This window comes from Vitis riparia, chromosome 14 (assembly GCF_004353265.1).
Source record: "Vitis riparia cultivar Riparia Gloire de Montpellier isolate 1030 chromosome 14, EGFV_Vit.rip_1.0, whole genome shotgun sequence".
NCBI lineage: Eukaryota > Viridiplantae > Streptophyta > Magnoliopsida > Vitales > Vitaceae > Vitis > Vitis riparia.
Genome location: NC_048444.1, coordinates 7154899 through 7180406, shown reverse-complemented (window position 1 = coordinate 7180406; position 25508 = coordinate 7154899). Strand labels below are relative to the sequence as shown.

The 25508-nt window shown below is 32.1% G+C and overlaps 1 protein-coding gene across 1 annotated transcript; it reads right to left on the bottom strand.

The window, feature by feature from the left end:
• Positions 1-104: 104 nt before the first annotated feature.
• LOC117930101 (agamous-like MADS-box protein FUL-L) lies at positions 105-22347 on the bottom strand. The gene is made up of 9 exons (XM_034850558.1): positions 22261-22347; positions 21896-22120; positions 3261-3339; positions 2677-2741; positions 2157-2256; positions 2036-2077; positions 1169-1210; positions 911-1038; positions 105-613 (listed from the first exon to the last, which is right to left on the bottom strand). The coding sequence occupies exons 2-9, from the start codon at positions 22078-22080 to the stop codon at positions 511-513; spliced, it is 744 nt and encodes a 247-aa protein (XP_034706449.1). The 5' UTR covers positions 22081-22120; positions 22261-22347; the 3' UTR covers positions 105-510.
• Positions 22348-25508: the final 3161 nt, after the last annotated feature.

Here is a 25508-nt window from a genome sequence, read left to right as displayed (position 1 = left end):
TTCTGAAAGGTTTCCTACTCATGACAAACTTGTTCGTCTTTTACTATGATGTTTCCAACAGATGGATCAGCTGATTCAGTCATCGGTAGGGTTGCAAATAACTGCCATGCAAGGATGAGCTAGGGCTTGTGCTCTGCCCCTTGGATCAATCAATGAGCTTGCAATTACATGGGAGAGGCAACGAGCCAACCATTCTGTTCATAAGCTCTCTCCAGTAGAATGACTTTTTTTGAAGATGACCATGGAGGTCTAGGCCACAAAGCTACCCGCCAAAACAAAAAACAAAAGAAACAGACACGCACACAAACAAAGGCAAAGGCCATCTTGAAGAAGGCACATGTGCCAAAATACATTGAAATCATTAACTTATGGTGGTGGAGCAGTGATTTATCACCATAATTCAGGATTTTACAATTGGATTTATCTGGGGCATTAAAGACTTGGCTGACATGTCTCACATGTGTAACTCCGTCGCGTAAAAAATTCTCACCTGGAAATGATCTCCACCCTTTATTCATTGACGTGGCGCAGCATCCATGGTGGCATGAGGGTATTGGGACTAGGTCGAGCTTCAGCTCCGTCTTCCTCTACAGCTCTCCCCACAAAACTACCACTGCATCATTTACCTCCATATTTATTACGTGCCCAACTCAAATGACCTACAGCCTCTGCAGCTTTCTACTCTCAACGTAATGTGCAAAACTCCAACAAAAAGACTTGTTTTTAATTTGTTTTCATTCATTTCTTTCTTTATTAATTATAGAGGAGAATGTGTTGGTTCCCACTTCTCCCCTCTTACTATCTATGTCAGCCTTCAGTCTAATCCAGCCTGACATGGCTTCTCTACACTAGGTTTATTGGCTTTTCCACATGAGAAAGAGAAAGAGAGAGAGAGAGAAAGAAGATATACCCAATGGTGAGTGAAGGGAGCTGTAGTGGGGGTGGTGGCACCACATAGGCAGATGAGTTTTGGCCTATGTTGTTTTGCTGCTCCCATTGTGCACGATTATTCTGTTCGACCTTCTCCTTCTCCTTCACCTATTTTCACGTCACAACATTTTATAACCTTGGATGTTATTAATAATCTAACTAGTACTTCTTGTGATGTAATTTTGAAAAACCATGAGCAGTATCCATAATAATATATAGTCATAAACAGCCTTTTTACCTTCTTTGCTAATGCGTTGTTTTGCTCCACCAGTGATTTCTCCTGCGACATTCTACAGTGTGAGATCACATGCACAACAGTCTTCTATGGGACTGGATAGAAAGTTACGTTTTCTTTTGTTACAGGAACAGAAAATTAAGGTGATGTTTGATTTCAGAAAATTTGGGAAAAAAATGAAGTGAAAGAAAATGAAGAGGAAAAATGGAAAAAAAGAAAATATGAAAAAAAATATTAAATTTAAAATCAATAAATTATATATTTTTCTTTTAAATATAAAGATTAAATAATTTAAAAATTTATAAACTTTTAACTCATTTTAATTACATTTAATTTTCTTTTATATTTCTGATAGAGAAAGTTATTTTCCTTTTAACATATTCTTTCTTGTTAGCAGTTCCGAAAACTAAGCATAATGGAAACGGAGCTTTTTGCCTCAGCCTTGGGGAGGTAAGAATTTCCATCACAAGAACTTGAGATTAGATGAATTATCCTTCCCTACATCATCCCCTAGCTGCTATTACCATTTCTACGAACATTGAAATAATGCGTGAATGAAAATAGACCCAGAAAAATAAGTGCCAATTTTTTTGCTAGGCATAGAGGGTAGGATTAAGGCATTCTGGTGACTCAACCCTAGGGCCTAGGTTATGCCCATTTTTTTAACCCTATCTAGTGGCTTTCTCAACATTCTTGAAGGGTTAAGGGAAATACAAGGTTAAATTATGGTAATTAGGGAGTACTTCCACCTACCATTAACTCTCAGGTTAAACCTAGCTAGAAGTCAATCTTCATCAAATTTAATGTAGGTCAACGTAAATTTTATTTAAGGATCCCAAAAACACCTGCATGCATGCAGATCTTAATTACCTTCTTCTGAAGCTCAGAAATCGATTCATGCATAAGCTGGTTCTGCAAATGGGAAAATAGGTATAAGTCAACAATTGCCATCCAATAAAACATTGACAAAAAAAAACAAGTTCATGCCTACCTTTCTTGTTCTGATGCGCTTAAGAGCAGTATCAAGCTGTTGCTCCAAATTTTGTAGCTCTCTCAGACTTAAGGGATCCAGATCTTCTCCCACAAAGTGCCTACAAAAATATATGTATATATATTGATGTCAAAATTTCCATATCTGCCTTCTACTAATTATTCTTTAAGGGGAACAGCTTTGCTCTAATCATTTAGGCATGCACCACATGGGACCTCACATTTGACGGATTCCTTCGGACAAATTGTAGTGCAAAAAATTAGCAGAACTTAATGAGTTTTGATTATTTTGTTTCCATGTTTTCTCAAACATTGTTCAAAGTGGTCTCACTATTCAAAGAAATCGACTTTTTGAGCAAAACAAATGGCTAAAAATCAACACAAGAATGCTATTTTTTTGCACATGGCTCATGACCCAATTCTTAAAACAAAGCGTCCATGTGGCCAAAAAGTTTCATCACTAAGCTAATTAAGCTGTGTCCTGACTTCTGTAAACTAGCAATTGATGATCAGATTAGTACCTCAGGTTCCTTTGTAAAACTTCAATCCTAGCAGTGAGTTTAGGGTAATCCATCGACCAGTTTGCCTGTGCAGGATCCAGAAAAGAAAACGGGTTACCGAGTTGATGATATCCGTTTTTCTTTTTAGGTAGCTGCTAATGATAAACACTGGATGGAAATATTGAACCTGAAGTGAAGACATATATTTCCCAGCATAAAGAGAAAATGAGAAGAACAACTAACCATGCAAACTTACATGCATGGTTTAAGATAGGTATACTGTGTGTGGGTGTCTATATATATAGGTAAATACTATTCAGCAGAATTTTCAATATGAAGAATTGAAACTATACTAAAACCCCGATCGACAAGGACTTGACTTTGGACTTGAACTCCTATGCATAGAACCCTATTCACCATCATTCAGACCCACAAAACCTAAAACACAGATTTCACTAGAGGTAAAGAAAAAACAATAGTTAGGCACTATGAGAGGCAATGAATACAGTTCAACCCTGCTGACCATTTGCTATATCTAGAATACAAAGTACCTTCTTTTACATTTTAATACTTTCTTCTAGCTAGGTTGGCTGTAAGTGAAGTACCTGTGGGTCAGGATCTGTTGAGAGAAGCTGTCTCTCCGAAAGTGAATATCTTTCATATCGTTCAAGGATCCTTTCCATGCTGTTGAAAAAGCAAAAGTTGATTTTAAACATCAGTGAGGTCTCACATGCATGAATTAAGAATTTGTAAAAGAGACTAATATGAATAGAGGCCAACACATAACTCCCAGTCCCAACTCAAGAAAGCAAAGGAAACCTGTAAAATAAATATGCAGTTTTCTCATATATACTGAATATCAGCCGAAAAAAAAAAAAAAAAAAAACCATCCTTATAAACATGGCTATATCAAGTGGGCATATGTTTATCAAAATGTCATCCTAAAAAATTGAGAGCCCTACATAAAGTGGGTAACAGATGTAGAACTAGAGATGGGTTGCTTCAGTGGAGTTATTTAAGACATTGGTACATTATTAGCCAAAGAGTTGGGAATTGATCCGACTCTTTGCCAACTCCTATCACATATTCACAGGCCATCAGATCTTAGTTGTTGTACACAGAAATTTTGTGCTCTCCGAAATAAAAGAAAATATAACCGATAAATTTATATTAATAAAGATGCAAATACAATGTTATGTTGTATTCTTTAAACTAAAGAATATGTAATCTTTTGATTTAACCAACTCATCAACTCATTTTGATTAAAGGGTGCAACCACATGTTCTTGAGTCGAAGTGCAGTCGAAGGCCAATTAGACTTGATCTTAACTTTGTTGTAAATTTGGTCATGAGGAATAAAGGAGGAATACTAGATTGTTTGTGCTTTGATTTTTTGATTTCTTCCACATGATTATAAGGCTTGTTGAAGACCAAATGCAAACATCGACTTCTTCACTTGTGTTTTCCCCTCTCTAAAACAAAAGAAACCTCCTGTAGTGGGTAAAAACATTTGTATATGAATTGTTTCTTTGATATTTGAGAATATTTTAGGGCTTTTTCTAGATATTTACACATTGCCTAAAAGATGCATCTTGATATGATTTGAGGATATCAAAATTTTGGTGTTTATAAATGCCCCACATCACATCACGTCCTAACTTCAACATGTCCTTATTGAAGGTGAGAGTCGATGGTTTTCTATAGTTTAAAATGGGTAAGACTTCATGTCAAATAAGCTTACAAAGAAAAAATTTATTTACAAAAGAAATTCATATGGAAAAAAAAAAACAACAAAAAAAAAACTCTCGTTTAAAGGAGAAATTCTATTTTAAGTAAGATTTTGAGTGAGATTTTTTATTTATTTTATTTATTTTTTTAAGTTTTAACTATAACAATTCTTGTTATTTTTTATAACAAAATTTAACATCACTCTACTTTCTCAAAAGTCGTGTTGATCCCTCTACATTTTTTCTTATATATGGAGACCACTTCTATTTGATAGTGATCATTTTTTTTTTCTCATATTTGAGATGGCAGAATTTTTTTTCTTCTTTTTGTAGGGGAGGTTTTCTCACCCTTTTTGGGCTTCCAAATATGTGTATATATATCAAGGAAAAAAATATTTAACTTTCTCCTAACACTTTTTCCGGTTTCTTTTATTTATTTATTCATTAAGATTATTATTACTAATACTTTTTTTTTTTTTCTAATTTTTTATTATTTATTTATTATTATTATCACCACTATTATTTTGCAATCATCCTCTAGATACCTATCACAAAGTATGATATAATATTCATTGAATAATAGAACTTGATATCCATCAGACTGAGACTTTATTGGAAATTGATAGTAAAATGCTAAAACATAAGGATTTAGACACCACTGATTCAAAGGCTTTGTCAAGATGAATGACGAAGTCTAGATATTTCTATTGAAGATCGGACCTGATTTTTGTAGGCTCGCAATTAAGACTTTATTGGAGACCAAATATCGAAAATTATCGTCAAAGCAAACTTATCATGATCCTTGGGGTGGCGTTAAAATTTTTGCACTTGATGCAAATGAAATTGCATCAGTGTTGAACTTCGCATCCAACCAATTGACATGATCTTGATCTGGATGCAAAGGGCGCCAAATTTTGACACTTGATAAAAATTTGGGAGCTAAATTTGACACTTAGCTAACTTGTTATGACTCTTTAAGGCAGAGTGATGTTATGATCATGAGAGTAGTGTTAAAGTTTTTGTTAAGATATAGCCTTTGAAAGTTTCCAGTTTTACTTTTATCCATCCTATTCATGCATTATATTTCCTAAGCATTTATGCTCAGCATCTTTTATATTGTACATGACTTGAGTGCATTAGGAGTTATATGAAAGATTCAAGTTACGAGTTCATTGCAAGTAAATAAGTTACTCATAAATGATTTATGGATTTAGACAATCTATTTGAGACTGTAGTGTACTCATTACCTCATAATTAGAAGAATGACTTATATTGGTCATTGAGAAGTTCTCATGGTGAGTGCAATAATATGTATGATTACACATTACACATCACCTATAGTGGGTCATGACAGTGGTTATTAGGTAGTTTTGACTTTACCAAATTATTATGTTGTTTGAGCTTTCAAACCTTGAGAGAATACTAAGCTAATGTTAAAATCTTCAATGACTTTGACCTATAGGTGAGACACTAAGGTGGTCATCTATTCTCTATGGATTATAGTACTACTTTTTGAGGCAGGTGTCAATAAGTATTCTTAAGATTGGTACTATGATATCTCATACGTTTGAGATAATGTATCCCCTTATGTGATTTTAAGGATATGTGATCAAGAAATCTATGACCGTAATAAGTGGAATTTGATATATATTTTTGAAGAACTAGAGTATGCTAGTTGATTATATAATAGAAAGATTTGAAACTCAAAGATCATAAAGGTAATCTTGAAAGTTTGATAACATTCATTTCTTTAGATTAAAGGCACCAGTTCAGGGGAAGTTTACATACAATAGATAGTAGGTCATGGGTACAAATTTAGTATATTGTTTTAATATCATATGATCTTGAGTTTAGTATCTTGCTCAAGCTCAAATTTCATGGTGGCACATATTGAGGGATATTTGAGTTCTTTATTCATATGTGTGAATAAGGGCATTCGTAAATGCACGAAATTGCACAAAAGTTTATAAATAGTCTTCTAAATTAGACTAATTAATTAATTATAACCCAATAGGGATAATTAACTAATTAAAACTTAATGGGCTAGATTAAGTGCTTAAGCCCACAAGCAAGCCTATGTAAATCCCCTAAGGGGTTTAAGGCTTCTATCAACTCTGCCATTCATTCTTCTAGAGAGAGGAATCCTAGCCTCCATCCCCTTCAAAGACGAATCCATCTTCCTTGTGTGCCAAAACTTGAAAAGAGAGCCATTGGGTGGAAGATCTATTGGTCTTTGAGATCTACGACAACTTTCCATTCAATGGAATTGATAAAGAAACATCTAGATTACATGTATCATTCCTAATCTCTAGATCTAAAGTTTTAAAATACTTATTTACTTCCACTGAGAAGATATAGAGAAGCCTAGGATAGATTTTGCATGCATTCATGAGATCCAAGGCCTAGGATGGTTTGTGTAACCAAATATTCCTACAATTTCTATCAAAGCCCTAGGTTTGGCAAAAAAACATGCTAAAACAATTCTATGATGCACTTATCTTTGTTTTGTAGGATTTTTCTTTTTCATCCCATAACCTTAAGAGATGAATGTTTGGATATTTAAATTTTGAATGTGGTCCTAGATGTTTAATCTTTTGATTCTTTAGAATGGGTTGTAATCTCCATAAGAAGCTTGAGATTTTTATTTAGAATGTAAAGATCTATTTTTTATTCTTAGATAGGTTGTAAGTATTGGATTTTTCTTCATTGTAAAAATCAATTTTTTCTAATCCATCTTTGTAAACTAAGAGAAGAAAGATCTCACTTTAAGTATTCAAGGACATCAATGGTGGAGAAACATATATACAAACCATCTAAGATGCAATGGCAATGCTCAAGCGCTCATTGAGGCCACTAACCATATCTATAATTAATTATAAAAATTTCAATTAAGGAGAAGCTTGAATGATGGAGACATGTACTTAGACTATAGCTTTTCTCATGTGAGGATAATTGTACATGTCATGGGTGATGTTACCTTAGTTTTAAAAAATAAATTCATCTAGAATTTAAGGATTGTTTTATGTGCTTGAGTCTAGAAAGAACCTATTTCAATTTCTAGTTTAAATAAATGCAATTATTTAGTTTATTTCAATAAAGAGATCTATTAGAAAGAAAATTCATCTAATGCCCATCGGTTTATAATTTTTGTTGTATCACTTCATCTTACATTCTATCATGTGTTGAGAACAATCAAATCTCATTAAAGAAAAAAGTACCTAACACTAATCAAACCTTCATATGACATCTTTGCCTAGGTTATATAAAACTAAATGATTCTAGAGGATCTTCTATTCTAATGAACATAGAGTCAAAGAATGTTTGACGTTAGTACATAGTGTTGTGTGTGAGCCTTTAATGTCTATACAGGTGGAGGGTATGAGTATTGCATCACCTTTATTGATAATTACTTTAGGTATGGTTATGATAATCTTATGCATAGTAAATTTGATGCCTTGGATAAATCCTAAGAATTTAATGCACAATTGGAAAAGCAATAGGTAAGTGAGTGGCCTTAAGGCACTTCGATCATATCGAGGTGGTGAGTACATGTTGGGTAGGGGTGGCAATTCATGTAAGTGAGTCATATTTGTATTGTGTTGAAACCTAGGTATTCTACTACATAGTTCAACCCAAACTTGATACAAATAATAATTGTGTTAAAAATATAAACTTAAACACTATATATTAATTATTAAACATGTAACATGTAGTGTAACCTATTTAACCTATTTAATAATTAGGTCATCAAATTTAATAATAAGGTTGAGTGAGATATTGTATAAGTCTATATGATTAATGTTACAACCAAACATGTTTATGACCTAATTAACTTATTTATTTAAAAACAAATTTAAAATAAGTCAAATTTGGGTTAAATAATTTAAAGTTATAATTAATTTAATTATGATTATTAAATGATTCAATTCAAGTCAAATTCATGTTATATAGGTTAACCCAAAATCTACCTATTTATTAAATAGGTTATGCAAACCTACAAAAATTTGACATAAACTCAAGCTGCGAAAAGCATGTTGGGATCAAGTCATGTTAACAAATCATAACAAAATTTGCCACCTCTAACAAATGTAGGTGGCAATTCATGTAAGTGTTGTGTCAAACCTCTAGGTATTCTACAACATAGGTCAACCCAAACTTGACATGAATAATAATCGTGTTAAAAATATAAATTCAAATACTACTTAATTATTAAATAAATAAAATACCGTATAACTTATTTAATAATTAGGTCATCCTATTTAACAATAAGGTTGAGTGAGGTCTTTCATATGTCTATGTGATTAATGTTTCAATTAAACATGTTTATGATTCAATTAACTTATTTATTTAAAAATAAATTTAAAATGAGTTAAATAATTTAAAATTACAATTAAGGTAATAAACATAATTAGTAAATGAGTCAACTTCGATCAAATTTGTGTTATGCAAGTTGACCCAAAAATTACTTATATATTAAATAGGTTGACACAAATTTGACTCAAACTCAATTATTCTCAACTTAAACCTACGAAAAGCGTGTTAGGTTTGAGTTGTGTTGGCAAATCATATCATATTTTGTCACCCTTAATGTTGGGTAGGTTTGATTCTTTTCCAAAAGAGCATAGGATTATATCCTACTTTACAACAAAATGAAGTAGTGGAAAGAAATCGATGATGAGTTCCTCAACACTCCCTATATCCTTTTAGGGGCATGCCTTGAAAACTGCATGACACCTTCTTAACCTAGTTCCTTTTAAGTCAATACTTTTGACTCCTATAGAAATGTAGACGGGTCGTAAATCTACGTTACACCATGTTCGCATATGTGGGTGTCTAGTACATGTGCCGAAACAAAATGTAGATAAGTTGGAATCAAGATCAATAGTTTATCAATTTGTAGGATATCCAACAGGAACATGGGGTCATTACTTTTATAGTCAAGTTAATTGAAATAAAATTATATGATAAGTAATAAGTTTAGAAGTGATGTTAATCGGAGAGCACTTGAGGACACTTCCATAATAATATAGAATACTATGGATCTAGTACCTATCATTCCTAATAGTTCTAGCATGAGAGTGCCTTGTCAAAGTAGGAAGGCTATTTCACAATCAAATTGATTCATATATTTGGGCAAGTCTTTTGAGACAATTCCAAAGGAACATGAGATCGAACCCACATTAGGATGAAGTAATGGACAATGTGGATGCTCATCTATGACCAAGAGTTATGGAGGCAAAGTTAGAATCTATACATTTTAATAAAGTCTGAGAACTTATTGAGATACCAAAAGGGATAAAATCCATTAGGTGTGAGTGGGTCTACAAGAGAAAAAGTGGAGTAAATGAAAAGGTTGAGACGTATAAGGTAAGGCTTATAACAAAGGTTTATAGTAAGAAAATTGGTTTCAACTATGAGAAGACTTTTTTGTAGGTTGTCATGCTCAAGTCTATCAAAATACTCCTATCTATTGGGGCATATCTTGATTATGAAATATGACAAATGGATATCATAACAACATTCTTGATGTTAGATAGAGTCCTTAAAAGTATGACATGATGTAAAAAATTTTGAATTCATTATTCATTTGATGATATTCCAATTTCACTTTTATTCATCCTTATTTCATGCATTATATTCTATAAGCAATTTAACCTAGCATCTTTTGTATTGTACATGACTTGGGTGTATTGAAAGTCATATGGAAAATCTAAGTCATGAATTCCTTATAAGTATATATGAGTTTTTTTATAACTGGTTCATGAACTTCGACAATCTATTTAAGGTTTCTCAACCATAGGCCTTTTTTGGACGTTGACATGTATCATCTAAGAGGTGCATCTAGTTGTAACTTGGGCCAACCAAAATTTTGGTGTTTACGGTTCCCTACCACAGTCCACATCTTTCATCCCTTATCCTTGTAATTTGTAACATGATTCCTTAGTAGAGCAGCCATTGTCACTGTGGACAAGCAGACAATCTTAATCCAATCTATACCATCTTCTACACTCGCTGGTAGCTTGGCATTAACTCTGAATTCTCACAAATGCATTGAGATGTCATATTTCTTATGTGGCAACTCATTCCTCTCAACATTCTACACCTCATAGCATGGTCCCTAAAACAAAACCTTAGGCCCCAACATCTCACATTTTTTCCTACCAATAATGCTCAAATAGCTACAACTGAGTTTTGGCCACTTGGATTCTTTAAACCATATAAATACCATATATATATATGATTTGAAAGAAGCAAAAACCATTTCCTGATAAGGGTGATGCATGGCTACAGAATTTTAAGAAGCGAGGTTCTTCTGGTGCTTCATGAACCAGCAGGAAAGTTCGTATCATTTTCCTGCATTCTCACTAATGCCCACTACAAGATTTTGTTGAATAACACTAGGGAACCAAACGTGCTTGCCATTTTGATATAGGCTATCAGCACATTCCCTACAAGCTCAAGTAATTTGAGATGATTTAAGAGCTGGACCGATCTTATAAGTTGGTGGGTCCTCATAAACCAAAGTTTCTAAAGTGCTAGGATGGATCCAATCTTCACGTTATTATAGTAAAACCAACTCACGCCAACTTATTCAGAGTTTTCAGTCATGGTCTTCCAAAGAGAGATATATAGAGGGAAATGCAAGGCAATATTCACTTCAGACATGCAAGGCAAACATCCAGTAGTAAAATATATATAAATAATAATAATAATAATAATAATAATTCTCAAGTAACAGTGTTAACAACTTCCAACATATCTGCAATTTTTATGCACAGTGTTTCCACTAGATCCCTATGCACGAAATAAAGAGAAACTAAAATCTACTTTTTCCTTCTCCTATTCTTATTCTCTTGAATGACATGGGGTTAAAAACAAGAGTTACTGGATCATTCTATGGTTTCTGTTTCTACTCATATCAAGTGTATAGTTGGGGCAATACATTGCCCTAGTTGATAGATTTTTAAGCACAAATATGCAAAATTACAAAAAATAAATAGAACATAATTACAACATTAGCACAAAAATTGGATTTGGAAGAAAGGAAAGGATCTTAGTTTATTATCAAAGAAAATTCAAGACCAATTTGTTAGGATAAAGACTTAGTCATCCTATCTAAAAATGATTTGTCAAACTAATGCTTTCCCAAGCAAACCAAATCCTGGTTCACATAAAATCATAAACAAAGCTGGCTCAGATATCATTTGTTAGGATTAAAGATTTAGCTATTCCATTTGAAAATAATTTTATAGTGAGTGAGGTCAAACTAAGTCTCTTCATATCCTAGTCATACATAATCTCTAGGATATTTTCCAAGATTACATCAAATCCTAAGCACAGCAAATCTAGGGTCTAACTTTGTGAGCCATCATTTTCCCAAGGAGCAGCATTATTGCCAACCTAACGCTATCTTGAAAGGATAAAAGTAATGACCATCTAGCTTTATCTAACATGGAATCGGTAGCTTGGTTCTAAGATCTTTAAGTTGTGACCTCTTTAAGAGCATTTATTTCTCTCTCCACATGTGAGAGGATGCCAAATGAGCTGTTTCGAGCTTCATATATGTTGTTGGATAATTTTTGTAAGGTTTTGTTTAATTCCTAGTATTAAGGAGAGAAAAAAATTAAGAAAAATGATTTTCTTATGTTTGATTACTCCATAGAATATACTATAAAGAATCAAATATAATTAAAATTAATTAAAAATTTATATATTATCAAATTATTTAATCTTCATATCGAACAGGATTTGAAATTACATATAAAAGTAATTTATTAACTTCAAATCCATTTTTTATTATTTATTTATTTTTTCTTTTTTTCACTTTTCTTCTTTATTTTCTTTCTCTCACATTTTCTCTTAAATTTTATAGGAATCAAACATAACCAAATTGGTAATTTAACATTTTACAGCTTGCAAACCAACAAGAATTGCTACTCTAAGGCCAAAAAGAGCATTGAGGTTTGAAGTAGACTTATTCATTTAGAGGCATTTTGAGTGAAAGTTAGCACTTATAAAAACAACTCTGGCAAGTGGGAATAACTAATACCTATGAAAATAGTGAATATTTAAAGTATAACGAGTACATTTTAAAATAATTTTTTGATAGGTAATAAGAAAATATATTAACAAGTAAAAAACGCATACCGAGGTATATATTATATGCATGAGGAGGCAAAATAAGGGGGAAAGGAAACAAAAAATGTGTATTACTCTCACTTGGAGTTATATCAACCAACAAAGTCTAAAATGGTTGATGAATGAGTATCAATTTGTGCTCTAAATCATTCCAAAATAAATGCTAATAAAAATGGGTTGGAATGCTTGGTCTAATTGTTCCACATCTTTCAAAGATCTTTTATTTCTTTCCTTTCAAAAAGTTTAAAACACTCACAAACTGGCTACCTTCCATTCATTTTGCCAATTTTTTTCCTATGAGGGATTCTTGCTAACCAAGAAGGCTTCCTCTCATTGAAGCATGCAACACCTAACCTATTCCAAACAACAAAAAAATTAATTACCATGGAATGCTTGCGTTAGAGCAATGAAAGAGAATGTCATCAAATTTTTTATTCTTTATACACATAGTACACCTATTTGCTATAGCCCATAGCCTTTCTTTGAGTTGATCAACCATTAAAATCTTGCCCTAAGTAGCTTTCCAAGTGAAAAAACCCATATTCATAGGAGCCTAAGAATTCCATACAATACTTGTGGGAAAAGACTTCCTAGCTACTAGTCCAAACTAGGAAGGACTAAAACAATTTGATAGAGAAAAGGATGCCTTTAGCGTGATTAAAAAATTAGTTAGACCATAACTTAATAACAATGAATTGCCTTAATAGAGTAGAAAATATAAAAAGAAAATCATTAAATATTGAATAAGTATAAATCAAAAGAAATATAAGTCTTATAATATCAATTTGGTTCAAATTTTATTGATTAGGGGACAAGGAAACAAAAAAACTGACCCAATTAAGTTAATTTCATAATTGCCAAATCAAATTGACCTTCATGATTGTAACATGATTACCAAATTGAAACATCGTTGATGGTTGTTGAAAACCGAACAAATTTAATTGGTTTTAGTTGGATTTAATTAGTTTCATAGATTTTTCACTATTCACTCATACCTATAATCACCTTTAACCCATTTGTTTACTTGGGAACTTGACAAGGGGACATCGTTTGCAAAAGAAATTATTATTTTTGACAAAAAGTAATAAAAGGTTTCACTTGTAGATCCAATCTTACCAAATTTATGTAAGATAATAGGAATTAGTACTGTTGTGTGATCCATCTTATGATCTCGATTTTCTCACAATGAAGATGAAAATATTGCTAACCAATGATTTCGTGCCTCTTAGGGATTTGAATCATTTTTGTAATATTGTTATACAAGTAATGTGCTTGTTAAAATAAACAAAAAGTAATTATAAAAAAAATTCATTCACCCTTTAATAGTAGTTTTTGAAAGCTATTTTTTAAAAAACAAAAACAAAAACAAAAATACTAATAAATAGATTTCGATAATACAATGATTTATTTCATTAAACGTTAACTTTTATATCGAAATAAATGAAACTATTTTAAATTTTAACATCTATATTTCAAGCATTATATACATTTATAACAATTTAATTTCCAAACATTTAAAGTTTATTTTTAAAACATAATTTACCAAATGTTCAATTGACTTTTGTTGCAATTAATTTCTTAGATCATAGTCTATGTTTGGTTGTTAGAAAGTGTTAAGGAAAGAAAAAAAATATAAATAAAATGAATTTCTCATACTTGGTTTTACTATAAAAAATATAAAAAAAAATCAAATATAATTAAAATTATTAAGAAGTTTTATATATTTTTAAATTATTTAATATTTATATAGAATAATGAAATGAGTGAATTTTTTTGAAATAATATATAAAAATAATTTATTGATTTTAAATTTATTTATTTTATTTTTTTTCACTTTTTCTTTGCTTATATTTTTTTCGTTCTATTTTTTTGGTTCAAACTTTCCGGAATCCAGGTTGAGATGTTACGGAGTTGCCACTGGAATGTGGCAGTCCTATATAAAAGCCCAAGAATCATTTTTATTTTATTATTTTTTATATCACTCAACAAATTTCTCAAACTAAATGAAATTGTTACACAAATGATTTCAAAGGAGATTTGAGTACATTTAAATCCACATTTGCTGTCAAAATGCTAGCCAGATTGATAAAAATCCAACTACTCTTTCCTAATTCATTGAACTTTTTGATAACTTCACATTCTATACAAATTTGAGCTCTGGGATTTGCATATTTCATTCATTTGTTTATGCAAAATATGAGAATTTGCTTAATAACATTAATTTTTTTTTTAAATGTTTGTATTTTGTATTTTGTTTGTTGATAATTTTATTTCTTTTTATTCTAACTCAGGAATCTTTTGAAATTTACTCTCCATTGAAGATTTGAAATTGCTTAGAGGCAAGTCAATTTTTTCGATAAGATCAGATTGAATGGAAATTTTAATTGAGTTAAAGTGTTTTAATTCATTTGAAAAGAGTTTTAAATTGAGAATAAAAAAAAAAATTCCAAATGATAAACATAATTTAGAAAGGAATTTTAATTGAGGATTTAAAATTAAGAATTTTAAAAAACAATTTTTTAAATTTAAAATATGAATATTTCTAAACTTTTTTATAACGCTTAAGTTTCTAAATTATTTTAATTATTTTTTAGACACATTAAGAGATACTCAACCTAATTGACCATAACATTCTCAATTTCTCTAAAAAAAAAATAAAAAAGATTCGAAGTTGTTGGAAGGATCTACATCCCCTCAAAGGTTGAGAAGAATCTATTGAAGCATTGGGGATGATAAGTGTGAGACGTGGATTAAGTTTAAGTGTTGGAGAGTAAATTTTTAGGATAAAACAATTAGGTAAATTTGTTCATTTTGATATCATGTAATGGATTGTAAATTAAAGGTGTTAGATTTGTGATTTTTTAGTTTCATTGTGTGAGTTTTCTATATAAATAAATCATATGTGTTTGATTTTGATTATTTTATTTATTCTTAATATCTCCTAAAATTTAATTAAGTAAAAATAATTCAACTATCTTATCATAATCTTTTAAAATGTACTCATTCACCCCTCTGTTATCCTATTACACAAATGGTTTTTCAAGTTCCATTAAAAATACTTAAAAGTAGAAACATTTTCAAACACTAAAATAATGTGACATCTTAATCGGGTTGTATCAGACATAATCCAAGTTAGTACAAATGAAAACCAGACAGAAAATAAAATAGAAACATATAAGTTTGTTATCCAATAAACCTACCTACAAATACCCTAAAATAATGTGACATCTTGATATTTTTCATGTCAGAGGTCAACTCAATAATTGATAAATCATATTCTAAGTGCCTTTATAGATAGACCCCCCACTTTTTTTTTTCTTGTTCTTCTGGAAGCACCTATGGCCCAGAAAAACGATCAGTCTTCCCTTACATGATTCAGTCCTCTTGAGCCACCTGCCCCCTTGGAGTTTCGCTTGACCTTGTACTAACAAAGGACATACAGCACCATACTTGTGTGCCAGCCCATCTAGTAAATTCATTCATAGCCACAGAAAACAAAAAGAAAGGCTTAAAGCTGTCCCTAGAAGTTAAGCCTATGATGGATGGAAATTCACTTTTCCCTCTAGCTGAAGATGATGAGCTTATCTCTCTAGGTGCCTATAGTTGTACTAGGGAGGGTTTTTCTTCTCCTCTCTCATGCACCCAATGTTTGATGATGGAAATTATATATATTTGCAATTAAAAAAAGAAAACAACTGAGGTTATTTTTAATTTTTCAGGTACTCACATTTTTTTAAAACACAAAAAAAAAAAAAAAAAAAAAATTTTGACAGGACAATTCAAAATGTGCTATTAAGGCTTTTGTTGTTTTCATCTTTTTGTTTCCATTTCCAAAAACAAGAAAGTTCTTATTGCTTCTGCTGAGCCTATTTCTTTAACCCTTTCAAGGTTTCATGGGATCACTGTCTAGACCCTACATCTTGTTTTCTAACTGTTTTTCAAAATAGTTTTATATTTATAAGAAGCATAACATATAAAAATAAGTTCAATAATATAAAAATAAAAAATATGATATTTTTAAAGAATATATTTTAATTATTTTGTTGATTTTATTTGTTTTTATAAATTATTTTTAAAAATAATTATATAAATATGAAGAATGATTAAAAATAAAATATTATATAAACAAATATTTTTGATTAAAAATAAAATACTATATATAAAAAATATTTTTAAAATATATTAAAAAACATAAAAAAAAAATAGATTTAGCTTGCATCCTTATCCCATATTTAGTACCCATTGGAACAAACCATGATAGACCTAAATAAATTTTGCTTCACCTAATGGAGCAACCCAGCATAACTCTCATTAAATTTAGTCAATTTTAGGCTATGAAAAGTGTTTTTGATAACAATTTTAAAAAACAATTTTTGAAAATATTTTTCATAAATTGTTCTATAACCATTGCTTTTTTTTTTTTTTCTTATATTTCATCAAATTATCGATGAAATTAAACTTAGAATTTTCATAGATTCTTCATCATTTAGGGAAAAACAAAAACCAATAACACAAAATCATAAAATTTGAGTTAGAAATGAATTTACTTCAAAATTTTGAAGTTCAATATCTTGGAATATAATAAAGCACAAATAAATAAATTATTATCTATTCTAATAAAATTTCTCCAACTAGACTTCAAACATAGTTTATTATATAATACTAATTAATTTTAAAAATAAAAAGTTATCCTTCAATTGAAAATTGGAAATCAATCAATTAATTTCAACAATAAACACACATTTTAATAACAATAGAAAATTTCTAACATCTTTCTAGTAAACAAACATCATAATTAAAAATACTATTTGATATCAAATTGCTAATTTTCTAACTAGTTATATAATTAATCATTATAAACTTTATATTCCTATTATGAATTTTGATATATGAGGATGTTGAAAACAAATTATACTACTTTTTTTCCCCCCAAATTATTAGTTTTCAAATAGATTATGTTCATAATGTAAAATAAGAACAGATAAATTAATACCCGATTACTAATTTCTTCATTAACTATTATAATTTTTGTGTTATTATAATGGAATAGGTATTGTAGGATATTCGGAAATATGTTAATTTTTTTTTTAAATTATAAGTTTTTAAATATCTATCTTAATTGTATAAAATAAGAATGAATAATCCTAACATTTTGAAATATTTGGAAATATATTAATTATTATTTATTTTTAAAAACTATTAGATTTTAATATGTTAAATAAGAAGAAACAATAGAAAAAATTTTTATTACTGATTTTCAAACGTTTCTAGCATTAAAAAAAAATTAAAATATCAATTAAATCAAACAAATGAACATTTAATGAAAATTAAACAATTAATGATATTCACCTCTATTTATATCTAAGTTTATTAGTGTACATCTATTCAGACTTTAGAGGGAAAAAAAAAAAGGTATTACCCAACCCATGGAAATAGCCCAGCCATTTGGGTAAAGGATTTGATGAAGTATGCTGAGAAAGATATAAAAAATAAAGAAAAGAAAACTAAATCTCACTTTTCCAAAGAGCCTACGAAGAACACTTCAAAAGTATGATGATTGTTGTAAAGGAACTAGATATCCTTTGCTTGTCATGACTTTAATCCAAGTACTTTAGAATCTATATGGATATGAATTGATAATCGAATATAGCTTCTATTTCTGCCCAACTTCTAGCTATGACAAATATCTGTAAGGCATCTCCCTGAAGTTAAGTTGGTGACGGGTGTGACAAGTCCTCATAGTTCAGAATGATTAAGTAGCTTCTTACATGAACAACTATTCTTCATATAGAATTATTTGAGTCTTGATCCAAATCATCACATAGGGCTTGTTTGGTGCCTTTGTAGGTCATGGTGAAATACTTTGTTGGAAAAATCTATGCAAAGTAGAGGTAATGAACTAGATATTATATAAAGATTTTAAATTCTGGAAAATCTTCAGGGTGGTTTTTGCTAAAACATACCCCTAACTTTACTGCAAAGAGCTTCTTTTGTTTTAAAGAGTTTGACATGTAATAAAACAAGCCAATCAGAGAGAGCTATGCTAATGGACTATAAGTGATATGTAGGGATATCTTTCTGCATGCTACAGATTTGGTTTAAGGTTTTAGATTTTATGTGCTAAACCTCCCTCTCCTTCCCCAGCTTTAAAAACTAGATGCAAATGCCATGAGATCAATATGCAGTTGTAGTTCAAGGGGCTATGGCTCAGTAGATCTACTAGGATTGCTGTACATTCTATTTGACTTCGGTTTGTAACAGTTTGAGACACTGCAGAAGGTTTTCTAAACCTTGATTATCAATCCATTGATTTAGAGATGGTATGTTCTTGAGAACTTTACCATCATGCTTAGCATAAAGTTTTCCGTAAGTAACAAGCATGAATACCTCGTAACAATGAGAGATTACTCGGAGAAGTTTGAAAGCTTCTTGAAATATGGAAAGTCTCGAGAGGCACCTCGCACCTAAGTTCTAGAGAATGGAATGAGATGTCTCATCTAGATAAATTTACACTCCACCATAGCAAAGTACTGAATTATATCTCATGAAATTTTTGACAGCCTTAGACCTTCCACATTGAGGCCTTCCCCTTCAGCCATTTTGGATCAAAAATCACTTACACATGGAGAGCTGCTAAATGGCTTAGTAATAGAATCTTCTAAAATAAGCTATAATGGAGATTTCTCAGGAAAGGAAGAAAAAGCAAAGGAATAGTACTTAACATGGCAAGGGTTATCATGGAGCCTCTCTACAGTTCTTGTCAACCCACAAATGGAGACTAACTATCGGAGAAACAGGCGGATTCTCATTGCAAAATGGAGAAGAATACTTATCTCTTTAAAAGTTAGTAAGGAAGTTTCTCAAGAAAAGAATTTGGAATCTCTTCATTACCACCTATAAATACGAGGTGTTGGACCTAATCTGAAAGCCAGAAACATAACGTACGTAGTTGGAGAATATTCTCGTTCAGCAACAAATATAAGTGGACGGACCGGACCAAAGAAGCAACTAAATATGGGAGGCTTTGGATTGTCCTGAAACAAAAAAGATTGGGATTGCTGCATCCTTCAATATATATGGTTGTTTAAGAAAAAATAAAATAAAATAAAAATGCTATTCCCAATCCTTCACTTGTTTACAGTATCAAAGCATGTCAGTCATGCCTTTTTGGGAAATTGTTCTTTCCCACTGATTTTACTTTCTCAGTGTCCCTTCTTGCCTGAGTTTTGTCTTTGTTCACAACATTTTGAATTTTATTTATTTCATACTACTTATAGTGGTAATGGAGACATCCTTAGAAGAGGAGGGAAAACAGGAGATCCAACCAATCAATCTCTCTCAACTTTCTTCATCACTACAACCATACATGCCATGCTCCTGCATTCATCCTAAGTTGCACTACTGTATACATCACCCAAGAAGTTTCATATTACCCTTCAGATCTTGAAATAGAACCCAGGATTCCTCTTTGATAATGTCATGGACATGAATGCAGAAACCTGATAGCTCTCTGTCTGAAGTTGTTTGAATCATCCCATCAGCAACATTTGCTTGAACTTCCATATAAATGCAACTTTTTTGTCATGGGGATGGTCATGTCACCCCCTCCCTGGTTGTGTAATATTATCAAGGTGAAGAAAATATAGGTCAGATACTAATCTAAGCATTTGGTTTGTTCTCCTAATTGTTTCTCATGAAGATTCACCAGATACTATTCTAGGTGCAGTTCACTAACCTTGTATAATTTCTACTATTTCCATTCATGCGAATATCTAGGCAATTGGTTAAAATGATGAGACAATTGAGAGGCCTATTGTGAGTACCTTTCTGGTCTTATCTCTGAGATCACCATGATTTTATGACCCAAAAGGCAACAGTTTGAAGAGCCATAGACACACATCTAAACGGCCGACAGCATGTTTCAAAGATCTGCTCACAACCACCAGTCTCTCTGGTCAATAAGATACTTGTTGTCTCTGCCTAATGTCTTCAATAGCTTTACCTTTTTCAGGATCTACCATTCACCTACTGTTCCAAAGGCAGTTCATCTTTGTGTTGCAGGTTTTCACACTAAAAAGGATATGACATTTCTGGGTGGTTACTGTTTTGATTGGAAAGGTTTTTCTTCCCATGTTAGGCTTGGTTTTTTTCATTGCCACTTTTTGTTCAGAGGACTTTATTAAAATGGCTTTTAGTCAGTGACTGGAAACTCCATAAGTACCTAAATAACTCCCAAAATATTTCTATGGAATCCTCAAGAAACTTCGTTCTCCACCTGATTTCTAATTCAGATCTCCACAACATAACAAAATTGCTGTTGATGATGAAATTGGTTAAAGACTAACTTGGTGGCCTGGTGTAGCTAGAAAAGTTTTCAGGGAGTAGGGCAGCTTTTGTAATCAACAGTTGAACTCTCAACTGCAAGAACCATTGTTGATTCAGTTCACCGACAGGCTAAAATAAAACAACTGGAGGAGAAAGCAACTAGATCCTGTAGATAATCTACACACAAAACCTAGATACACAAACTAAGAGAAAAAGAAAAGGCAAAAGGAAATTTTGTGGTAATTGGTCCTGATAATGTTTCTAAAAGAATGGCACTAACAAATATCGAGAATCAGTACTAGGTTACAAAACTCATGGGGAAACAATGAAGAATATGAAACCCGGTTCCCAAAACAGTAGCTCAGACACAAAGCCCTAGGGGGCCGGACCCTATAGCTTGGTCAGATGGCCTGACTCAGTGAGGTTCCGACAGGGCCAAACTCGGTCACACCCAAGTCCAACACCCAATAAAAATAATTAAGTATTGATAATTTCTATTAGTATAAGTAAAAGCACCCCCATTTGCTCCTACTTTTCAGCAGGCGATCAAAATAAATCCACGCAGATGCACTACTCGAACTGCACAAAAGTGTTTTAAAATTTTCATTTATAACGTTCAGTACTCCAAATTTTTGACCAGTTATTGCAAGATAATGTCTGAGAAGACTCGCTTTTTTCTTTCTCTAACTGGGAGAAGAAGAAATGCAGGACCTGCTGCAGGAATAGAGACTAGAAGTCATGTTCAGAATGAGACCAAGCTCTTGGTAACATATGATATGGAGTTTTGAATGGAAACATGGTGTCAGACTCTGACCCTTCCAACAAATTTCGCTGCAATATGAATACAAATTTGATGCAATGCAGGCCACAGATGAACAGTGAAATAACAGGCAGAAAGCAGCACCGGATACCCATACCCCAAAAACCAAAACCCAAACCAAACCAAAACCAAAAAACACAGATTCACAGAACACCATAAAATTTCACCCCAAAGAGAGAAAAAAAATCATGGAAAATTAGAAGATCCGAATTAGGGTGCAAGTGCAAAACCTGGAATCAGTGGAGTACTCGAAGAGCTTCCCTTTAGTAGAGAAGACGATCAAAGCTACCTCAGCATCGCACAGCACAGAAATCTCATGAGCTTTCTTCAGCAGCCCAGATCTTCTCTTGGAGAAAGTTACTTGCCGACTGATCTTGTTCTCGATCCGCTTCAACTGAACCCTTCCTCTCCCCATTTGCGCTCCTTTCTTTTCTCCCTGGTCAGAAGATCAAAAACTACCACAAAATTGCAGAAACCCTAGTTACAACTGCTGTACTAAAAAGAAAGAAGGCAGAAAGAAAAAAAGGCAGCAGAAGAAGAAGAAGAAGAAGAAGAAGAAGAAGAAGAAGATGACGACACATCATGGGTTACTTACTAAATATGTGTGGGAAGAGTGGTTTGCTTAAGTATTCTTTCCATGTATGAAGCGCAAGGCTTTGTGTATATATAGATAAAATATAAATGGGAAGGGGGGATTGGAAAAGCAGAGAGAGAGGAGTGGTTTTGGAAAACCAGGGTGGTAACGAGGAATGTGTTGTCGAGTTGTGATTGGAGATGAGGCTGGGCAGTCGTTACTGTCTCGTTTTGGGCCACAGGTTTCGAGACATTCCGTACAGATCATGTCAGCCGTGAAGGAGGCTTTGTTTTGTTTTGATGTGGTGACGGCGCTTCCTCTTTCACTTCTTTTATTACATCTCTTCCTTTTTCTTCATTTCTTTGCTGGGTTTCATCATCTGCTTTGGGTCCATTCCCCACAAAATTAATGCTCATTCATATTCTTTTTTCACTTTTCTTCTATACCCGTTTGGTTGATTTAATTTAGCTACCCACTACAAAATTTAGTGGGTTTCCTGGACACCATATTTCAGAATGAACCCGTAACTATGTAGGTTGCATCAAGGTTAGAGACTTTTAGAGTCTTTTTCCAAAGATAGAATAAATTTAAGAAAAACTTTTTCTTTTCATGTCCATTGCTTGACAGAAGACAAGAAAAGAATGAATGGTAAGAGACATGCTAGTTTTTTGACCAATAAAATGACACCATATGGACAAATCCTCAAATCTTTTGGGTGAAATTGTGATGATATAAGAAGACCCATCTTACAAAGTGACTTCTTCTGATTTCCAAATCGCCTTTCGGCTATTCCTCTTACCCTCTAAAACGGAAACCCATCTGGTACTTTATGTGCTCAATATTGGGGGATACAAGGTCTATCATTGAGGTGCATCCTTAAGCCCATCTAGGGCATGCATGAAGCATTGGGTGATATCTCCTGGATTATGCTTAGATTGATGAGCCCCTTATAAAGAGAAATTTGAGAAATATTCTCTTGATAGGGTGGGAGGGGCTTTTATAACCAATAAGTGGAGGTGGGATCACGAGTATCCATGCCCTACTTTAGTTTGTAATATCGGATTGATAGTGTCTGCATTCACCTCATGATGTCAATGTCTCCATCCTAAAATTATTAGGAAATAGTAAATATGTCTTTTACATCAATCAACAAAGCAACATGCGTGATTAGTTCATCTTGATAAAGTAGAGGCGCATGGAGTTGGACTTTATTTGAAGTGATGTATAATGAATTAGTTGATTTATCAAATTAATATATTATTGCCAATTAAATTCATTTAGTTGGGTTAGATGGATTTATAAAAACATTGATTCTATTTGTTTTATCAAACCATTTAATGATAATTGAATAAAACAAACAAAAGTGGAAAATCTTGAGTTATACCGGTAACAATATTTAGCTCATTAACATGATATGATAATCAAATGAATTAAACCAGTTGCACGACACCTAATATAAAAATGATTGATTCATAACTAGTGAATTGACACGATTATGATACAAATATAATAAGATTCAACCCGAACTCATTAATTTTATCTTCTTTGTTTTTTTTCTTGGAATCATGATAAGTTATATTAAGAGGAGTCACCCTTAAGTCTTATTTTTTTGCCTCACTGGTACCAAATTAAATCACTAATAATTTACTAAAGAAGGACAAATTAATGGGGTCCAACTATACTTAGATCAAACCCATATAATAATGCTATCAGTGTTGTCACAAATGACATTGACTGAGATGATTTTAAATTGGCATGCAAGAAGTCAAATGACAAATGACAAAAGAACATCTTGTCCTCAAACATCTGTTCTTACCCCACTTTAACTTGGGTGTTGAGTTAGCCATAATCTTGGTTCTCCAATTATCATTTTTATTCCTCTTAATCAAAATTGAGAACATGCAGGAGAATCTGGCATGAGCATGGGTTCTCTGCTCCTGAGGCTCTCCGGTACTACTGTAGATTTATTCATATCTTCATCATCAGATGGAATCACATGTATATCTATCCCTACATATAAAATTGTCCATGATTGAACTAGATTTCCTTTAAAAAGTACCATTACGAGTCCTTTCACAATAGCCCACCACTTCAAATCACTTTACCTTAGTACCACATCAAGGTGTCAAGATTTCTCTTTCTTGCTGAATAAACAATGAACTTATTTCAATCATTTGTCACAACTGAACCCTTAATTCGATTCTTCTAACCTTTCAAAATCAAGATTATGATAGTTTTTCATCATGAGTGGTGCAAAATTTTAAGACCATTGTACACTTTTTTTTGTTCTCGAATAATATCATTCTTCCTCATAGCCTGGCCCCATTGGTATCACTACATCAAGTTTATGCTAATGTACTCGCTTTATTTTTTTGCATTTATCATATATGGTTAATAAATTAATTAAATTATGAGGTTGGTTGGGCAACCTTTTCGTACCATGTCTCTTTATTACAAAAAAAGAATAGTTAGGTTGTGTTTGGTTATGCTGACTTACCTTGAACTTTTCTATAATTGATAGAATTCGGTTTAAGAGGAATTGATCCATTTAATTACTGAACAAGATAATGTATAGTAATCTCTTGTAATTATTTCTAAGCATTCAACTTTAATAAAATAAAGCTGGTTTTAAATGAGGACAATGATGATACTGAAACCTAGGTTACAGTGGTCCACCCCACGAGTATAAATCAAATTCTTTAGCTTTAATCGTTGGTCATCGAAACCAACCCATGTATAATATACTGAGTCATTTGGAGTATAAAATGTTGGGTGGTCCTATGGGTGCTAACCAAAAATAAACAACCTTATCTTTATAAGTAGATTGAGGCTACATTAGTTATTCTAAAAGTGTAGAGTTGTAGTGTAGGGACCATGCATGATAGATAGATCATAGATATAGTCCATGCACATTGAACTAAAAGCACATTTGTAAAATACTTATATAGTATGACAAGATACTTAGGGAATTTTTAGTTATTGGCATTAATTTTGGGACCATTAATTTTACGCAAACCCAAAATATATATTTAAAAAAAAAAAATAAAAAAAGAAAAAGAAAAAGAAAAGGCAAAAGTTTATAAAAGATGTAATGCTTTTTATTGGGAATGGCAGGAGCTTAGGCCTTAATAACCTCGTGAAGGGACACATCCCTGTGCCTGTTGAGACAAGTAGTCAAGTAGAGGGTAGGCATTGGAGGTGTGGAGCTGAGGTGTTGAGCTCTCAGACGCTTGCTATCCCATCGCCTGGAAAGGAAGGGGGTGTCTTTA

Bases quoted from the DNA above. Each gene is read 5' to 3' on its own strand.
- LOC117930101 (XM_034850558.1), bottom strand. From the start codon at position 22,080: ATGGGGAGAGGAAGGGTTCAGTTGAAGCGGATCGAGAACAAGATCAGT. The intron at 1,211-2,035 runs GTAATTAAGATC...AGAATGTCGCAG, and splicing joins TTTCTGAGCTTCAGAAGAAG to GAGAAATCACTGGTGGAGCA. The intron at 614-910 runs GTATATCTTCTT...TAAATGATGCAG, and splicing joins CTCCCTTCACTCACCATTGG to TGGTAGTTTTGTGGGGAGAG.